Source organism: Gouania willdenowi, chromosome 2 (assembly GCF_900634775.1).
Source record: "Gouania willdenowi chromosome 2, fGouWil2.1, whole genome shotgun sequence".
NCBI classification, from domain to species: domain Eukaryota; kingdom Metazoa; phylum Chordata; class Actinopteri; order Blenniiformes; family Gobiesocidae; genus Gouania; species Gouania willdenowi.
Genome location: NC_041045.1, coordinates 4427005 through 4446827, shown reverse-complemented (window position 1 = coordinate 4446827; position 19823 = coordinate 4427005). Strand labels below are relative to the sequence as shown.

The window sequence follows — 19823 nt, the reverse complement described above, 5'->3', positions numbered from 1 at the left end:
AATAGTTCTAAAAACACCCAAAACAAAAAAATATATATACAAAAACACACAAAAAAAAAAAAGAAAAATACACAAAAGGAGAGCAAAAATACACAATATGACAACAATAATTCAAAAAATCCGCTCTAAAAATAACCCTATTAACAAAATATTAAACATACACAAAAAACTTGTAAGACACTAAACGACAATAAATTAAAAAAAACACACAAAAAGGACAGAAAAATACACAAAATAAAATAAAAATACACAAACTGACAGCAAAAACACAAAATAACAAGAAAAATTTGAACTGGCAACAAAAAAAAAAAACCAGAACATTTTGCTTCTAAAAACACAAAAGGACAACAAAAATTCACAAAAACCGCTCTGTAAATATGATTTTAGTTAGTTTCAAATACATACAAAAAAATTATGAGACACTAAACAACAACACAAATACACAAAATGTCTCTCAAAACATCCAAAAACTAAAACAAATATCCCAAAACACACAAAATGATAACTAAAATATAAATATTTCTTACAAAAATGACTGAAAAAGAGATCAAAATTGTCCATCTCTGATCTAATACAACTGCTACAGTATATGCAATGCATTCTGGGAATCAAAAAAGGTCCTTTTATTCCGTTCATTTACACTAATTTATTTTTAATACAGTAACACAAAAGCAAACAATCCTAAGCAAATTTTCCTCAACGTCCCCACTTTTCCTTGATGGTGGTCCAAACACACTTTATAATATCTCCCGAGGTCAAAAACCTTCCTCTAAAGTCGACCAACGTTGGTGTGTGTGTGTGTGTGTGTGTGTCTCAGCCTTTGGGTGGTTGCCTCCCCTCGCTGTGATTGGCTGCTAATCTAATCCCTCACTGGGGGTGTCACAGATGGCGAGCGGCGAACGCCAACGCCGCCACCAACACATGCTCTCACTCTCACACACACACGCACACACAGGTGTGTGTGTGCGTGGTACATCGTATCACCTGCTGTTCTGCACACAGTCTGGATTAATAGAAAAATAAACACACTATATCATCCTATAGAGCCCTTTCAAAATAAGAGCTTTAGATACAGTCAACCTTGTACACATATTAAATAACACAATTATTTTTAGTTTTAAAAACATTATGCAGTGATATATTATTATAGAAAATAAACCAATGGCGGCGTCTTCATCACACAGGAAGTTGTGCGCATAATGCTTTCTAAAGTAACATCCCCTGGAATAAGGTGGATAGGGCACAGTCTCTGATTAATTCATTTCTTTTTTAATGTTGCTGCTGTTGTGCTTCTAATGTTTTGTATATATTCTATTTACATTGTGGGTGTTTCTCTATTTTTCTTTCTTTTAAACTATTATTCTTTACTCTATTTATTCATTCGTCTATGCACATAATGACAAATAAAATTCCACGAATCCTTAAAAGTCATTACTGGCTATTCCCAAAGTCGTACCAAACATGTCACATTTGTCGTGTTGGTCACTCGCTAGTCATTAGACCACCCGTTTTACAGTAAAAAAATAACATACAAATGTGTAATAATCTCCCAAAACATGGGTTTATTAAATAACTATTTCCATTTTAGGAGGTAAAGTCCGTCCTATGGCGAGATTTTGCACGAGTAAATGTTTGATATTGTTATATTGCCTATTACACTTCATTGTGTTTTAAAATTTACAATAATAATAAAAATAAAGACAATAAAAATGAACGGTGTAAGAAAATATCGATATACAGTATCGTGATATTTATATCGTATCAATCCAAAAAATGTCCAAATCGGCTTTTTAATCATGTTTTGCAAACAAAACATTAAAAGTTAAACTTTTTCTGAAAAATGTAACTTGAAAGTTTGATAAACATACCGGTTGTTTTTGATATTTGTACTTGAATTCCAGTTAGTTACTTGTTCTCGCAAGTTAAAAAAAAAAAAAGGAAATAAATTTTGTACTTGTAAAGTTAAAATTTGTAATTATTGACGTATCGTGACATGCAAACTGTGAATCATATCGTCATACAGATGGCAATGCACAGCCCTAATAAAAATGCTTCTATATGTCAGTTGGTTGCAAAAAATCCGTAAAAATTGTAGGATTTCAGTCCTCACCTTCCGTGCTGAGGCCGGGGCTGGACGTGAAGCTGGCCACATCCACGATCTTCACCGCAAACTGCTGCCCGGTGTCCCTGTTGATGCATCGCCGTACCACACTGAAGGGACCTCTGTAACACACACACACACACACACATACACACACACATCAGTGCTACAATCTCAGGCCACACACAATCATAACCAAGCACTGTGTTGTTTTAGACTATTCTGGATCAGGGTTAGGTTAGGGAGTCATTATCTGTACTGCAGACCTGCATTACTATGTTTTTCTGTCCTGTGGAAAGAAGGAGAAAATTCCAAATATGTGAGCGACATATGGAAGCTATAAAACACGCTTTCCCGCCCTGTTGCCAGGACAACTTCCCACTTTACCTCTTACATAAATAATAGGAAAAAACTGTGTTAATGTGCTGCATGTTGGACTTGAAGATGGAGAAGATCATTTTTAATCAGATAAAGACAAAAATGGCATACTTTGTACTTTAAACCTGTACGCTACACCAGGGGTTCTCAACCTTAGGGTCAGGACCCCATTTGGGGTCACCAGATGCCTTTGTGGTGGCAAAATTGATTAATTATGTATACTCATATTTGCTTTTTGATCTCATTCAACTTAATACCCCAATTTGTAACTTTCCACGCCTGTCTGATGTCTTTTCCTCTTCCTGCAAAGTCAGTGGGCCCATACTCCCATAATACAGCTTCTCTAAAGGAATGTCAGTTGGCCTCAGTTTAATCTCAAAGGCCAGAGCACGTCCAAACCCACCCCAGACATCACATACACACACGCACACACACATCATATACACATACACACTCACTCACACACCCACACACACACACATCTAACTTTCACCCCGACATCGGAGGTGTCACCTCCGGCAGACTGACCTTCCCCCCCCCGGTCTCTTCTTTGCCGTCTGTGGAAGGGGGGAGGTGGGACAGTGGGGTATAAATGTGTGTGAAAGGAACATTTGGGCCCTTCTTCGCGCCTCTCGTCTGGCCAGAGGAGACCACTTCTTTGTCTATCCCGCTTTGTACCTTTTTATTTGGTTTAGATTAAATCATTTTTTATTACTTCATCATCTCTCCTGTCTGGTCTTCATCATTTATCACCACAGAGTGTGTTTTCAAGTCAAAGACGAGGTAACCGTAAATTTCACCGTAACACCTTCAAGAAACTACAATTTTGATTTTTTTTTTCCCTTTTTATGCAACTACATAAAACATATTTAACCTATTTTCATCACTTTTATTGCCATATTTTTGCTCTTTTTATTGGATTTTTGTGACATTACTCCCATTTCTTCTACTTCTCCATTCACATTTCAATGCATTTTCTGCACATTTTCTACACTTTTAAGACATTTTCAGCACTTAAAAACCATTTCCCCCACTTTTCTCATCTAATGTTGCTTATGTTGACCCATTATTATCACTTTTAACCTCTTTTCACCATAATTCATGCTTATTTTTTGCCAAATTAACCACATTCACGATTTGTCATGCCCATTATTTTGTATAATTGTTCCAATATTGACATTTTGAACTGTTTTTACCACTTTTTGTTGTCTGTTTTTTGGCATTTTAATTTGCAACTTTGAATCAATTTCTGTGGTTTTTAAAATCCCATTTGTTTTGGGTGTTTTTGGCTTAATTTTTTTTTGCTTTTTTGTTGTTGTAATTTTGTGTATTTTTGTTCTAATTTAGTACATATGTTTTTTTGGGGGGATGTGGAGTCCCGTAGACCTGGGGTTCATCACTTTTTCTTGCCATATTTTTGCTCCTTTTATTGCATTTTTGCTTCGTTACTCCCACTTCTGCGACTTCTCCATCACATTTTAATGTATTTTCTGCACATTTTTTCCACTTTCAAGACATTTTCGGCACTTATAAGTCATTTCCCCCACCTAATGTCGCATATGTTGAGCCATTATTACTTTTTTTGGAAAAGGGGATGTTTGAATTTTAGCTTGAATGCCGGTCCCAGGACCATTTAACATTCCGCTTGCAATGCATCATGGGACGATTGAGTATGACTAGTGTAGCCATCGTGCATACTTTACTATACATCTGGGTATTTCTCGCATACTCAATCTTTTCATACTATCTAATGTGAACACACTACTACTACTTAGTATGAGTCGTGTGTTCCTATGACGCGTGCAGGCCTCTAGATCAATAAATCCAAGATCATTTGCTAGAAAAATTTTTTTCAAGGTTTAAATAGTTGGTCTTTACCTCCATAAAGTTTCACGCATTGCATTGTGGGATGTGGAGTCCTGCATAGAAGAAATAAATGCCGATAATCTCCCTTGTTCGTCTTACGTCTGCTGAAATGATTAACCCTGAGAACTCGACTCCTTTGCCTTTGGGGGGATTGATGAACTGGAAGTTGACCTTTGACCTCCTGGGTTGACATGCTGTAACAGCTGTGTTTACCCATGAATACTCAGGCAAAGGTGCTGCACCCCTCCGGATCAACATTTACAGATGAACACTGAATTTAAATACATCTGATGATCTAATGTACATCAATAAAAGTCATTAAAGAACAATGTCCAGCATCAAAGTCATTTTAGAATATCAATGCAACGACCCAGACGTAAAAGGTCCAATTTAACAAATTAGATTCATCGCATCATGAGCATGAGCATTATATAGAAATTAATGAGCGATCGGCCATTTGCAGTGGTTGTTATTGAGACATGATGGGAAAGCAGGGAGCAGCACTGGGAAACAATGGACGTGTGTACACTGCAGCTGGCATGACTTTCACCAGTTAACTGCATGATGTGGGAATGTAAGAAAACATCTGATCTCCATCTTAATTTATAGTATAAAGATTACTCTTTCTTCTGATATAAAACACTTTTTCTTTATGCAACGTTTTATTTTGGACCCCAACTTGGTTTAATTTCATGCGGCCCCCAAAGTAAACGTACAAAATGACAGAAAAATACACAAAACAAAAGCAAGGATACATTAAAAAATACAAACAATTCCAACATTGAAGGAAATTACAGTAAAATACAAGAAAAAGACAGAAAAATACACAAAATGACTCAAAAATACATACAAAATTACCAAAAAAGGACATCAAAAGTACACAAAAACGTAAAAAAAAAAAAAAAAAACAAACCCAAAAATGACTCCGTAAATCTATAGTCCCAACAAACAAGCAAAAAAACAAAAGAAATATACAAAAATTCATCCAAAAAATGACAACACAAATACACAATATAACTCAAAACAATAATAATTTTACAAGAAAAATACACAAAAGCACAACAAAAATGCACAAAATATCTCATAACAAGCTAGACAACAACAAATATACACAGAATGACATAAAAAAACACATGAAACAAAAGCAAGAATACATTAAAAAATACAAAGAATTACAACATTGCAGGAAAACATGATAAAAGACCAGAATAACACAGAGTAGTCCAAAAATATACAACTACTACAAAAATTAACAAAACCACAACAGTAATAAACAAAATGACTCCAAATAAGACAACAAAATCACAGAAAATGACAACAAAAAATACACAAAAAAATAACTCAGCAAACCCATAGTACCAACAAACAAGCAAAACAACAACAGATATACACAAAAAAATGCAAATGACAACATAAATACACAACAAAATTCCAAAAAACATACATTTTACACAAGCACAACAGAAATGTACAAAATGCCTCATAACAAGCTGGACAACACACACACACACACTTGCGAGCAAGTGTAGGCCTGAGTGTGAGGAAGCGTATGAGGTTGCAATGCACGCCATACCGCCATCACCACCACAGCTGTGCTGAGTGGGCTCACACAAAACGCCCACACATGGCTCACATCCGACAGCAGCAGTCATCAAATATTAGCCCCGAGTGGCAATCTCCCCACACCACCGCTGCTGCTGCTGCTGCTGCTCTCTGCTCATCTCCTCTCTGCTTCATGTGCATGTGGCACGTAGATTTCTTTCACCTTTTCCCAGTTTCCACCCAGGTGTCGTTTATTCTTCCTCCCGGGCAAGGACGTGACACATCTGCAGCCGACGACTCCACTTCAGCCACAAACTTCTGCCTAAAGCAGCAATTTTAAAATGCTTAACTCTGACCAGAGAGAGGCATAGCTCACAGTTAGCGTGGCCTAAAAACCAATTATAGCTCCAGTTGATGTCAGGACATCAGGATGGTTGTGTCTGATAATGGTCAACCCTGGAGTCCCAGTGCACAGCTATAGAAGCTGCAGCATCCTCCTCAACAGCAGAGGTGATATCATGTAGTTCAGACAAAAATAAACGGTCAAAATGACTCCAAAAGCAGACTAACTGAGAAAAAAAAGATACTAAATCACACTAAAAATAGAGTTTTCACTATGGTAATTAATAAAGCAGTATAAGTAGTATAGTTATTTAACCAAATCATGCAAAAATGAAAGTAAAATATACTAAAGATATTAAGAACACAAACAACAACAAAAATGAAAAATATACAAAATAACAGCATAAACGCAAAAAATTTGAGAAAATTTACTAAATGATACCAAGAACACAACAAAAACATACAGAATGAGAGAAAAACATGCATAATAATAAAATATCCACAAAGTAGCAATATATACAAAACAAACAACAAACGTACACAAAAAGACAACAGAACCATACAAAAATGTTATAAATAATACCAAGAATAAACAAACATGAGATAAAAATATACAAAATTACACACAAAATGAGAGGAAAAAATATCCAAAATAACACCACAAACAAAAAAAACAAAAGCACACAGATGAGGGAAATGTCGACTAAATGACACCAAGAACACACAAACAACAACAAAAACACACCGAGAAACACAAAATGAGAAAAACACACATAATGAGAGGAAAAATATACAAAACACCACCACAAACACACAAAATGAGGGAAATGAATATCTATTAAATGCTACCAAGAAACACAGTAACAACACAATACTCAAGACGATCCCAAAAATAACAGAAAAATATACAAAATGACACAAAAAAAAACCAGAAACAGAAAACAAAAACCCACAAAATGACAAAAAAAAATTACTAAATAATACCAAGAAAGAACTCAGAAACAACAACATAAAATGAGAGAAAAACACAAAACAACATCAAAAACATACAAAAATGACAATAATAATGTTCAGATTGGGTTTATTCTTAATGCTGACGTGAAGTCTCATAATGTTTCCCTTGAATCAATCGCATTCTTGTGGCCTGTCCTGTGATAAAAGTTGTCCATCCCTGGTGGAGTTGATGTTAAATCAGAAAGTGGGATCAAATGCTAATATGTTACTTGTAGTTAAGTAATATTTACAGTGGAGAGGTCTGGCCTTCGGATAAATGTAAATAATGGCTCCTTGCATTCATTAATAACAAAAAATTACATTTACACACATGAGATAGATCTTTAAAAAGCAATTAAAGGTGGATGATGGGAAAATCTATTAGCCCGTTGGACACGCAATGCATTGCAAAGCGTCCGATTTAGCAGGTGAAACAGTCCTGTGTTTACCCTAAAAACATAATGCAGGAGTGCTGCTTCATGCAAATAGGAGAGATAAAAACCACCCTGTGATTGTTACTTTTCTGTCTGAAATTCAAAGTGAAATCCGGAGCAGAGACGCCCTGAGGAAAGCTTTGAAACTCAGGCGGAAAATCCCTTCTTCAACATAATCCAGGAGAAGATGTGAGATTGTTAAAGGCTTCCTGTGAGCCAGAGCTGAACAGTGAACACACACAGGTCCGTCCATCCATCCATCCATTCACAACTATTGATCGGCCGTGTGTGGGCGGCTCACACTAAACACAAAATGTTATCCTGAAACAAACTCAACCTTGATATTTCCCAGTGCAGAAACGATGGCGGGATGACACGCGGTAATGTGATGCTTTATTGATCCCCGCAGGAACTGCAGCAGCTCCAGGAGGGACACTGAAGTGGCTGCTGGCCAAGATGGAGACTAGAATCCTGGGTTATTGGAGCTCTACACAACCCTCTGTGATACTTCTCATCAGGAAACAGGAAATAAGGCACCGACTGCTCCAAACTTGTGCTGAAAACTAATATTATTACCCATTCACCTTATTCCTGGGGCGGCTACTTACTGATTATGGGTGCAACTTCCTGTGTGACAACAAGAGGAAAATAAAAGTAGAAAATAAGCTTCATTAAATTAAAAGAGCAGCTTGATTCTCTTAATTGTCTCACACATAGCCTTTCAAAATAAAAGCCTTATAGAGGATGCAACTTTAGACTCTGGTTCAATAACGAATCTGCCTTCATTATTGATTCACCTGACGCTGTTCACCTATTATTAGGACAGTTCGCCAGTGATTGAATTGCTATTTGTCGCGCTGACAGGAATAATGTCAATCTTTTTCTTTAAATCCTATTTGAAATAAACATTTATATAGTATTATTATGGTAAAGTTTTAATATCTATACTATAATTCAAGGGAGGTCTGTGTGTGTGTGTGAGTGAGTGAGTGTGTGTGTTCGGCCTGAAACTCGCTCGACGGGTTCAAAACACCCCGAGTGTGTGTATCTGTCATTTTGGAGTAATTTGGTCATTTCAAAATGTTTATTTAATGTTATTTCACTTCTGGACGGCCCCGAAATGAAACCTATTCAACTTTTGACCTCAGGGTGTGAGGGGGCGCTAGCCCGGAAGTTGTATAACGGACCACCATTTAGTCCGGTTACAGTCTGTGTCACGACACACGTCCGTAGCGTGGTAGTGAGCTCCCGTGGACTTCTCTTTTGAGGAAACATACTTTTTACTGTTCCTTATTTGGTGATAATGTTTCAAGACGTTTATTTCACGCCCCCCCCCCCATTCTACCCAACACACACCAAACAACAAAAATATGAAAATGACTCAAAACTAAATATTTAAACAAAAAATACACAAAACACAACAGAAATGCAAAAAAACTACACTAAAAAAAAAAATACAAAATGACTCCAGAATCACACTGCAAATGCAACAAAAAACAATAACTATACAAAAAAATGCACAAATGACGTAAAACAAAAATCTAAACAATATTTATACAGGAAGTACACAGAAATGCACAAAAATATACAAAAGGCTCCAAAAACACACAAAATGACTCCAAAAAACATATATTACAGAAAAATACACCAAACAACAACAAAAATATGAAAATGACTCAATATACACAAAACTAAATATTTATACTAAAAATACACTAAAATGACAACAGAAATGCACAAAACTACATAAAAAAATACACAAAATGACTCCAGAATAACACTACAATGGCAACAACAAACAATAATTAAAACAAAAAATGTAAAAAGGGAAATTGCACGTTATTTTACTTTGCACCTGCAAATATACCCCTTAATAATGCTACAGCGTATATTATTATGCCCGTAATTGACAACTCTCCTTAAGCGCCCACTATATGAATGCATACTTCCGACGGGCACTGTACTAGTTTGACTTAATTATTGTAAAATCGTGCCAAAAACATGCTTTATCCGGTTAATAAAGTTAACTATTTATATTAATTTAACACAGGGTTTTTCAACCGTGGGGTGGCCTGGAATTTAAATGGCGTCGCCTGAAATTTCTAGTAACAGATGAAAATGATTAAATTCCTATTATTATTTTAAAAAACAAATTAAACTAAAAGGCAACACAAAAAAAGAAAAAAAATTCATTAGAGAAGGTGAACATTTTCTGTCATATTTTGCACATAGTTTTCCCTCCTCTTTATGATGAAAAATTGTGTAAAATGTGTGATATTGTCCCAAATATGTCAGTAATGGTTTAATCTGCATCATATAGCTATTTGTGTTTCAGAATGTAAACATTTTGCATCATATTTTGCACATATTTTGCATATATTTTATCCAGTTTATGAGGAACATTTGCATGTACATCCGTGATATTGTCTCAAAATATGTCGGTAAGGGTTTAGTCTGCGTCAAATAGCTATTTCCATTTGAGAGGGTGAACATTTTGCATCATATTTTGCATTTTTGTCCTGTTTATAATAAAAAACTGCGTGTATATGCGTGATATTGTCCCAAATACATTCATGTGAGGCTATAAAATGCAATTTTTAGTTGTGCTCCACGTGAATCTCAGACAGACTGTTAGTGTCACTGCTTCTGTTCTGCTTATTAAGGCTGAATCTGAGGAAATAATCAACTCAAAATCCCTAAATTGACGTCATGAATGGCTAAAAAACTAACTGAGCTCATTCCTTTAAAGGTTGTATGAGCACAAACGGCCGTTCATCAGTAGAAACTATCAAACGATCAATGGAAACTCAGGCCTCAGTTTAATTAACCGAGTGGGAACGAGCCTCGGGACTGATTAGTTCATCGGTTTGGAGTGAGTCGCACGTCCCTGATATCCTCGCTTCTCTGGTGATGAAGATGATGAGGAGGAGGAGCCCAGGGCGGAGAAGGAAGAGGCGTGCTCAGACTCCCATAGTGCAGAATATTTGTGGACAGAAGAGCGTGAAATCGCACGCACAGTACACGCCAAAAAAGTCCCTCTAAGCCTGTCGGATGGCTCGTGTCATCTTTCTGCAGAGTTAATCTAGTCGCTGACTTTTCTGATCTTTATTGAAAAAGGAATCAGATCAAACATTTACACCCACGGGTTCATCTTTAATTAGAAAACTAGAAACAGTCATTAATACAGTGGCATTAAAATCAACGACGCAAAGCACATCACGGAACATACAGAATTAGGACAGAAACATCTAAAAAACTACTGTAGATCAGAGGCAATAATAACCTGACCTTCTCTCTGTGGATATCACCCTGAACATGGTTCCTGTATGTAGGGTGATGGCGTTCCCACTGCTCCCACTGCTCCCAATACAACAGATCGAGCCCAACACAGCCTAGCAAGCTTTCTCTGCTTCCACACAAGCCGATCAGGGACAATAATAGACTTGTCCGGACAACAATGGAGGAAGAGGAGGAGGAAGGGGATAATAGGGTTTTAGTACAAGTATGAAAGTGTGGCAGGTCAAAGGTTAAACCAGACACCGGCCTGGATCGTACTTCTATCACTAAGATTATCTGATCCGCGGGCCAATTATCAATATCAATATTTAGAAAAATGACAGAACAAAGTGTGTGTGTGTGTGATTTAACTTTTTGTTTTGTCTGTTTATCTGTAATATGTGTTTTTGCTGTCGTTTTGGAGTCATTTTGAGTATTTTTGTTGTCATTTCCTGTATTTTACAGATTTTTCTCTCTCATTTTGTGTGTTTTTCTGCAATAAATAGTATTTTTCTTCTCTTGTTTTTTTTCTTCTCCTCTTGTTTTTTTCTTCAAGTCATTTAATATTCTTCCTTTGTCATTTTTCACATATTTCCATAATGTGTATTTTTATTGTCGTTTTCAGTATTTTTTTGTTGTCATTTCCGAAACTTTTTAAGTCTGTTTCTGGATTTAATTTTTTTCTCCCATTTTTCCTGTCATTTTGTGTACTTTTTTTTTTTTATTTATAATGAAGATATTTTCCCTCATTTGTGTGTTTTTCTGTAAAAAAGTGTATTTGTTTGTGTTTTTTTTTTTTAGTCATTTTATAAATTCTTCCTTTCTAATTTGGTGCAAATTTCTGTAATGTGTATTTTCCTTCTGGTTCTGTGTGTTTTTGTTATTTTCTGTTAAGTTATTATTCTCTTTTATGTACTTTTCAGTAATATTGTGCATTTTGTTGCAATTTTTCTGTAATTTTGTGTATTTTTCTTTCTTATTTTGTGTGTTTATCTGTAATGTGTGTTGTTGTTGTCGTTTTGTGTACTTGAGTATTTTTGTTGTCATTTCTGGCATTTTTGGGGGGTATGCTACGAAGCGCGCTCACTTCCGGGATTTAATCAGTGTATGCTGTCCTACGAAGCTCGCTAACGCCTTTCGGAGCTAAATCACCATGGTAACTTAGGCTGAATGACTAACCTGGTCGGGACCAGGTTATGAAGTGGATCAGATCTGAGGGGTATTCCATAAAGGAAGGTTAACAAACTCTGAGTTTATCCATAAACTCTGGGTCAACATACCCAGCGATGGTAAACTCTGGCTATCTGATTCCATTACAGCTGGCATGAAGTGGGTCAATCAACCCTGAGTATGTAAACCTTGGATTACTGACCTGCACGCGCGCGATAAAAAGCCATCATCAATGGATCGAAGATGTCTTGAGTTGCCATGGCAACCACCCGGAAAATAGTGATTTATTCACCCTAATGGGTGAAATAAGCCGGTGTTTGAGGAATATGGGTTCAGTCTTCAGTGACTATAATGGCTTAAATCACCCGCAATTAGTCACACTTTTTGGTCGCTTTATTGCTTCAGTGACGTGACGAGCGGTGAATAATATGAATAAAATGTGTCTGAGGAGACGTGTCAGCAGCATAGGATGGCTACATAGAGAGCCCTCCTGTTACACTGGATATAAAGACAGTAAATACCGCTTGATATTGCACCATTTATATTGATTTTTAATGTAATATTGTTGCCAGAGTCATCTCGACATCCTAAAAAATGTCATAAAAAAACACTGAAGCGGGACGCAAATTCGCGACCCATTGCTTTCAAGCGCAGCGTCACAATTCACTGCCCCACCATACCTTCAAAGATGCATGATCTACAGATTTAACTGTAAAACAATATAAAACAACAATCGAGCCTTAAAAGTAGATTCATTTAAATGATCATCTCCTCCTTTATATTATCCACAGGTTTGTATTCAGTGAACTTTACTACAGATGTCAGTAGATGTTTTAATGCAGATCAACCTCTCAGTGACTTTCACTTAATGATCTGTATCCACAATGTTAGAAAGAAAACTACAGTTTGCACAAAAAAAAAACAAAAAAAAAAAAAAAAACTGTAAAGCAACAGATTAGTAAGATGTGAGCACGTCTGTGGTGTGTGATGTCACTAATGTGTTTCAGAGAAAAGTGTTAAGGTTCATTAAAGTGTTCAGAAACGGTGTTCAGGTGGGCGGAGCTAGGTAGAAACCCAGGGTTTCTTTGATAAAACCTGCCAGCGACCAGGTTTAGTTCACGGACAATGTTGCCATGGTAACATACTCAGAGAAGAACATACCTCGTGTTTAGGAATGAGATACTCAGAGTTTCCCTCATTTGAGCCTGAACATACTCAGTTTGAACATAACCCACTTTATGGAATACCCCTCTGAGCGAGTATAATAGCTCCGCCTCCAACAGTGCTGTAATCATGGATTTAAATTCATCATATTTGTTTAAGATCATATGCTGTTCCTCTATTGTAAAGACGTTCGCTCTGCCTGATTTCTTTTTCTTTGATTGGTCAGATGCTGCAATCTCCACCACTTTTATGTGAATGGCACGTACCAAGGCTGAAAACACTTGGTTTAAATTACCGTGTTGACATCGACCTTCGTAGTACAGCTTCTCTCTGACAGGGAATATTTGGTTAGGTGAAGCCCGTTAACGGAAAGTAATCCAGGATATAATTATCTAGATTCGTAGCATAGGCCTTTAAAGTCTTTTTCTGTGTTTTTGTTGACGTCTTGTGTGTTTTTGGATATTTTTTTTTTCTGTAATAAAGTGTATTTTTGTTGTTAGGAGTCATTCAATGTTTTTTGGCTCTGTTTTTGTGTACTTTCAGGTAATATGGTGTGTTTTGTTGTCGTTTTGTGTGTTTTTGGTGTCGTTTTATGTATTTTTCTGTCATTTTCTTGTCATTTTCTATTTTTTTCGGAGTGATTTTGTGTTTTTTTTCTGTTACTCCTTGTATTTTTCCTTTCGCATCTTGTGTGTGTATCTGTAATGTGTTTTATTGTTGTTTTGTGCACTTTTGGAGTCGTTTTGACTCATAATTTTGTTGCTGTTATTGTTTTCATCGTGCCTTTTTGGATTCATTTGAAGGATTTTCCTCTCTCATTTTGTGTTTTTCTGTAATAAAGTGTAATTATGTTGTTGTCGTGTCTTTTTTGGAGTAATTTTATTTATTATTCATTTCCCATTTTGTGCATTTTTCCATAATGTTTATTTCCCTTGTCATTATATGAAATTGTTTTGTTCTAGTTTATGTACTTTTCTGTAATATTGTGTGTTTTGTTGTGATATTGTGTACTTTTGGAGTAATTTTAAGTGGTTTTTGTTCTATTTTGTGTACTTTTCTGTAATATTGTGTGTTTTGTGTACTTTCTGAGTCATTTTACGTCTTTTTCTTTTTCGTTAGGGTATTTTTCTGTCAATTTTGTTTATTTGTTCTGGGAGCTGCACAAAATTAGACTGAGGGCCGCGTGTGGCCCCCATGCCACCAGTTGTCCACGTGTTCGTTGAAGCCATGCACTAAGATCATCAATAAAAGGACCACAGTAGAGAATGATCAGGAGGATGAGACTCACAGAGACACTAACACACTCCACGTTGTTCCGCTGATGAGTCCGGGGCTAAAAAACCAAGCAGGGACTCCAGCAGAGTGCTGCAGTCCATGTCTGCTGGCATTATTTATATCCTTCGCCTCGGGCCCATCACATTCCCAGCTCCGCTTGTCTCCATTGATCTGCCTCGGCCTTCTCTCTCCTCCTCGCCTTGGGGGCCCAAGAGGAATAAAGATCCAAGCAGCGCTCCAGTCCTGTGACATTGCACTTCCTTATACGCAAGCTTACAATACACACCTTTGGGTTGTATAGTGCAGACACATGTGGGACTAACTTACACATCCATTAGAAAGCACTTCCTTTTTAAACTCCGATTTATCTACAATCCTTGACACTTAAAATCAATATAAATGTATATTTCAATGTAAACTCCCGTTGGGATTCTGATGACCTCTCTGAGACTGAAACGAAGTGAATAAAGTGTGAGAAAGGAGACCCTCAGTCTGTCAGGGAGCTGTAAAAGTGGGAGGGGACAGGCCGCTAGTCCTGCCCGCCATATGCCCCCACCACTGTGTACTTTTCACTAATATTGTGATTTTTGTCCCTTTTTTGTGTTTTTGGTCAATTTACAGTTTTTTGTGTACTTTTCAGTAATATTGTATGTTTCTTTGTAATTGTATGTTTTTTGGAGTCATTTTGCATTTTTTGTGTAATTTTCAGTAATATTGTGTGTTTTATTGTCATTTTGTGTGTTTTCTGCGTCATTTTGCATATTTTTCTTTTACAATACTTTGTATTGTCAAAAAAAAATCAATGTGAATGTGTGTTTCTATGTAAACTCCCTTTGGGATTCTGATGACCTCTCTGAAACAAAATGAATAAAGTGTGAGGAATGAGACCCTCAGTCTGTCAGGGAGCTGTAAAAGTGGGAGGGGACTGACCGCTAGTCCTGCCCGCCATATGTCCCACCACATGCATGCACGCATACCTCAGTGAAGTCCTGCCCCATGTGGCTTCAGCAGTGAAATCTAAACAGAAAATCGACCTCGACTGCTTGTTTGTTTATTGACTTGATCTGCCTTTAAGTCTGCACAGGTGTGGCGAGCGTCAAAAAAGGGGGATTAGGTGAGAAAAATCCTTTCAGCTGCACTGTTTGAATGAGACGCCAGATGATTGGTCCATGTGCTCCCAATGTGAGGGCAGATCTAATCTTGTTTGCATTAGGACTGATTTCAGACAAACAGAACGTATAGAGGAATATATTTCCTTAAAGGGCACCTCTAGTTAAAGTAATAACTAAATATCTAGTATTATATATGATATTTTAACACAGCTTACAATTAAAATTCTCGACAGACACCCTTTAAAAAAATACAGAAATTAACACAAAATATTTATTTGTTAAAGTGTATTTACTAAGGGTATTATTAAGCCTCAATTAGGGTTAAAAAGAGGCAGATTTTTTTTATTTTAAAATATATAAATAACTGAAGTTTATAGTAATGTTGCATTACTATTGTCTTTGCACTTTAAAATATATATTTTTTTCTTTTTCAAGTGAAAACAGTACTTTAAAGGCTTTAATTTATATTTAATTATACGTGTATGTTTTAAGTTAAATGATCCATACTCTGCAAGTTTGTTAACCAGGCAAGAAGTGCAATTACACCATTTATCGAATTGCATTCGCGATATTGTTTACCAAACGCAAAATTTCCCCAAATCGTGCAGCACTAACCAATATGCAAGGTTGCAATATTGGTATCGTGAGTGAAAAAGTTGTATCGGGACACCCCTAATATAAAGACTACACTAAGGCCTGGCCTTTAGAATGGGAGACTCTGGTCAAGACATTATTATTTTATGTACACCCCTAGATTAGATTAGTGATGTGTACAGTTAAATATATTTTAAAAATCTTATTTTTAGGGCTGGACGATATGGACCAAAACTCATATCTCGATATTTTTTCTCAAAATGACGATATACAATATATCGCTATAATTTTATTCAAATAAAGTCTCACCGGAAAAACAATTCTGGGTTAAGTTTGCAGATGAAAAATACCACACAGGCACATTTATTAACAAACAGCTGCACAATATGAGCCCCTATGGCTTTTTCTCTGAATAGGGACAGCACGTGTGAGTGAGATCTGTAGTGTGGCCTTTTTAGGGAAAGGTCTGAGTTAGGACGCACTCAGATATCATCTAACTGTGTTTTACATGTTGATCTGAGAAGTAGTGAAAGCAGCCACTCCTAAAATAAGCTATATATATATATATATTTGGATATAGGCGATACTGTAATTTTCTATATCTCCAAAATAGAAAACTTAATAGATCTTGAATCTTGATATATTGCATCTTTTTGTGTACATTTCATTATTACTGTGTGTTTTTGGAGTCATTTTACATTTTTCTGCTCTCTTTTTGTGTACTTTTCAGTACTACTGTGTGTTTTGTTGTCATTTTGTGTGTTTTTGGAGTCATTTTACATTTGTTTGTTGTTTTTAGTGTACTTTTTTGTAATATTGTGTGTTTCATTGTCGTTTTTTTGTGTTTTTGGAGTCATTTTACATTTGTTTGTTGTTTTTTTGTGTACTTTTCTGTAATATTGTGTGGTTTGTTATCGTTTTGTGTGTTTTTTGGGGTCTTTTTACATGTTTTGTTCTCTTTGTATGTAGTTTTCAGTACTATTTGTATTTTTTAAAATTGCTGTTTTTTGTGTTTTTGGAGTCCTTTTCTGTGGTTTTTTTTATGTTTATGTTAAAAAGTTGTAACGGGACAACTCAATTATGAAGCATTTTATTTCACTAAGGTCTGGGCTTTAGAATGTGACACTCTGATTGGTCAGATTTGACAAAAGGACATTATTATTCTATTTACACCCTGGATTAGATCAAATTAGATTAGTGTATAATTAAAGAAAAATCACCAGATTAATTAAATATTCCAACTAGGAACCGGTTTGGGGCCCTCCATCCTTATATTTGACACCAGTGCATCCATCCATATGAACCAGAAACACCCAGAATGTGCCAAATGGCTGCACTTACTTGCCGATCACCTCACACAACTCGTAGACATCCTCGAACAGCACGTCGTCGTCCGCCATCGTCATGCAGGTAGAGGAGGAGGATGCTCTCCTCTCCGGAGAACCACCCACACGGCTTCACACGGACTCACAGGGGTCTGCGTGCCGTGCTTTCTTCACGACCCGTGTCACGCCACACCACACCGTCTTTGTGAGAATAGTGTCCGGTGGCCACTCGAGTCTTAGTTAGCCGGCTAGCCACATTAGCTGGCTGTCAGTGCACGGCCCCACCTTCCCGGGGATTCCTCAGTCCGCGTACCACGGGGAAGAAGCAGCATCCACGGACGGTGGTAATAGGAGCTACCTACCGGGGCTAGCTGGGTTAAAACGCGCTAGCCGTCGATGGAATCACCGGTTTGCTCCGTTATAGCGCCGTGCACACCCAGCCTATCACAGACGACTTATCCCACCGAATATACAGCGATGCGTCCGAAGCACACTTCACCTTCCCGAGCCAAAATGCAGGTACTTTACACCCACGGTGCACATTGTCAACCCCAAAAGATTCCACACACGAAAAAAATTCACATCCTAACACCCAGATATTGCTTCAGATGCAGGCTGGCTTTGACTGGCTGCTTCTCCGACTTCCAGAAACGCCAGGCTCCTCCCCTCGGTCGTCCAGGAAACCGTCTCCAGTCGGAGCCACAATGGCCGCCCAGAGAGAATCGACTTTGAATCTCGCCCGAGCCAAAATGGCGCCGCACGGGACTTGATTTAGGCGCAGTTTCCTAATCCCCTGTAACGGTTGCGTCCAGTGTAAAAACGGCGCACGCGTGAAGCATCCAAAGCGCATCACCTTACGTCAGCCTTTCTTTTATCTCCATCACTAATAACACGCAGTTTGCTGCTCTTTTGATCAGTTTAGTGACATTTATTGAAAGGAAATTGACATAATGCACAATATGAATAGCTTCTACTGTGATGTGCGTTTGGCGGAGGGATTCCTGCGTCTTTTTTTAGTGTGCAATATGTATTAAATTTACACAGTGTGATAGTTAATGCATTTATTGTGTGTGGGGGTCATTATCCAGGTGCAGAGCATGCTCTGTTGCACAAGGCGTATTAACATAATAGCGTGTTAGGGATGCCCTCTAGGGTTTATATCGGGGATTGCAAGCTGCAATCCCCGATATAAATAAAATAAAAATCACTAAAGTAAAGTCACAGCCACTAGAATTAATTCAACAATGAATGGACCACCTTTAAGCAAAGAAAAGAAAAAGAAAAAAAAAGCACAATTCACTAATAACAGTTACAAAAACACAATTTTATATCTACATTGTATCACACTCATGCAATTTTAGATTATGGACTTAAATATATAATATGCACCACAAAAGAAGAAGAAATATTTGATGAAGGTAGTGCTACCACCTCTGTCTATCTCTCTCTCTCTGGGCCGCTGAGCAGTTTCCATGGTGCTGCATCCCCCTCATCATCTGTGAGGGTTCCCCATTGGTGGACACACAACAGCAGCTACCCACCTCCTGATTGGCTGTTGATGTGGTCATCATACTTTACAGCTATTGATTATTCTCCCATTCAAAACACATAAAAGTGCCCGCTGTGACTCACACACCCACACAGGAGCTTACATAGAAACATGAATATAGACACAATGAATTGGTTGATAGATTAGATGATTTATTATAAGACAAGAAAAAAATGAAAATAGTTCTGTTTCCGTCGTAATCTAATAGGGAGGGGGTTGCATGCATGTCAACCTGACATTTGATTAATTTTTTTAAATTTTTTAAATCATTTTACACTGTGTTTAATAATGTAGCCATGTGACAATTAGTACTTTTATAAACAATAATAATTATAAATAGCAACTAATCTTGCTACTTTCTTATATTAAATTCCCAAGGTGCATTTTTCTTTATATTTCTTAGCTAAGCAGGTTTTATTATGTTGTATGCAACAGAAACACAATAAAAGAAATATTATATATACTGTATATATTTGGATTTAGCATATTTCAAACCTAGACAGCAGAAATTTAGACATACTGTACTGTATGCGAAAACATAAAGGAGTTTAATTGATAATTAGGCTTTTGACCATTTTAATTTAATTTGATTTAATTTAATTTTGTCCTATTTAAACTTGTAAAAACGAGCACAATCTGGAAGCAATACTTCATGTGCTGTAGTTGTATTTTTGCTGTAAATTGGGTGCATTTTGTTTAATT

General features: G+C 36.9%; 1 protein-coding gene across 14 annotated transcripts in view; it reads right to left on the bottom strand.

Moving 5' to 3' along the window:
- The window catches only part of LOC114476805 (peripheral plasma membrane protein CASK), a 47171-nt gene extending 28870 nt beyond the window's left edge, over positions 1 to 18301 (bottom strand). For 3 of the 14 annotated variants that reach the window (XM_028468738.1, XM_028468755.1, XM_028468806.1), the window contains exons 1-2: positions 17589 to 18300; positions 2111 to 2223 (exon numbers count right to left, since the gene is read on the bottom strand). In XM_028468738.1, coding sequence (XP_028324539.1) covers positions 2111 to 2223; positions 17589 to 17653 — 178 coding nt within the window. In that variant the 5' untranslated portion in view covers positions 17654 to 18300. Of the gene's footprint in view, positions 1 to 2110; positions 2224 to 17588 lie in introns of all 14 variants that reach the window. The other 11 variants (XM_028468781.1, XM_028468824.1, XM_028468832.1 and 8 more) reach the window with 7 other exon arrangements.
- Between the last annotated feature and the right edge of the window lie 1522 nt (positions 18302 to 19823).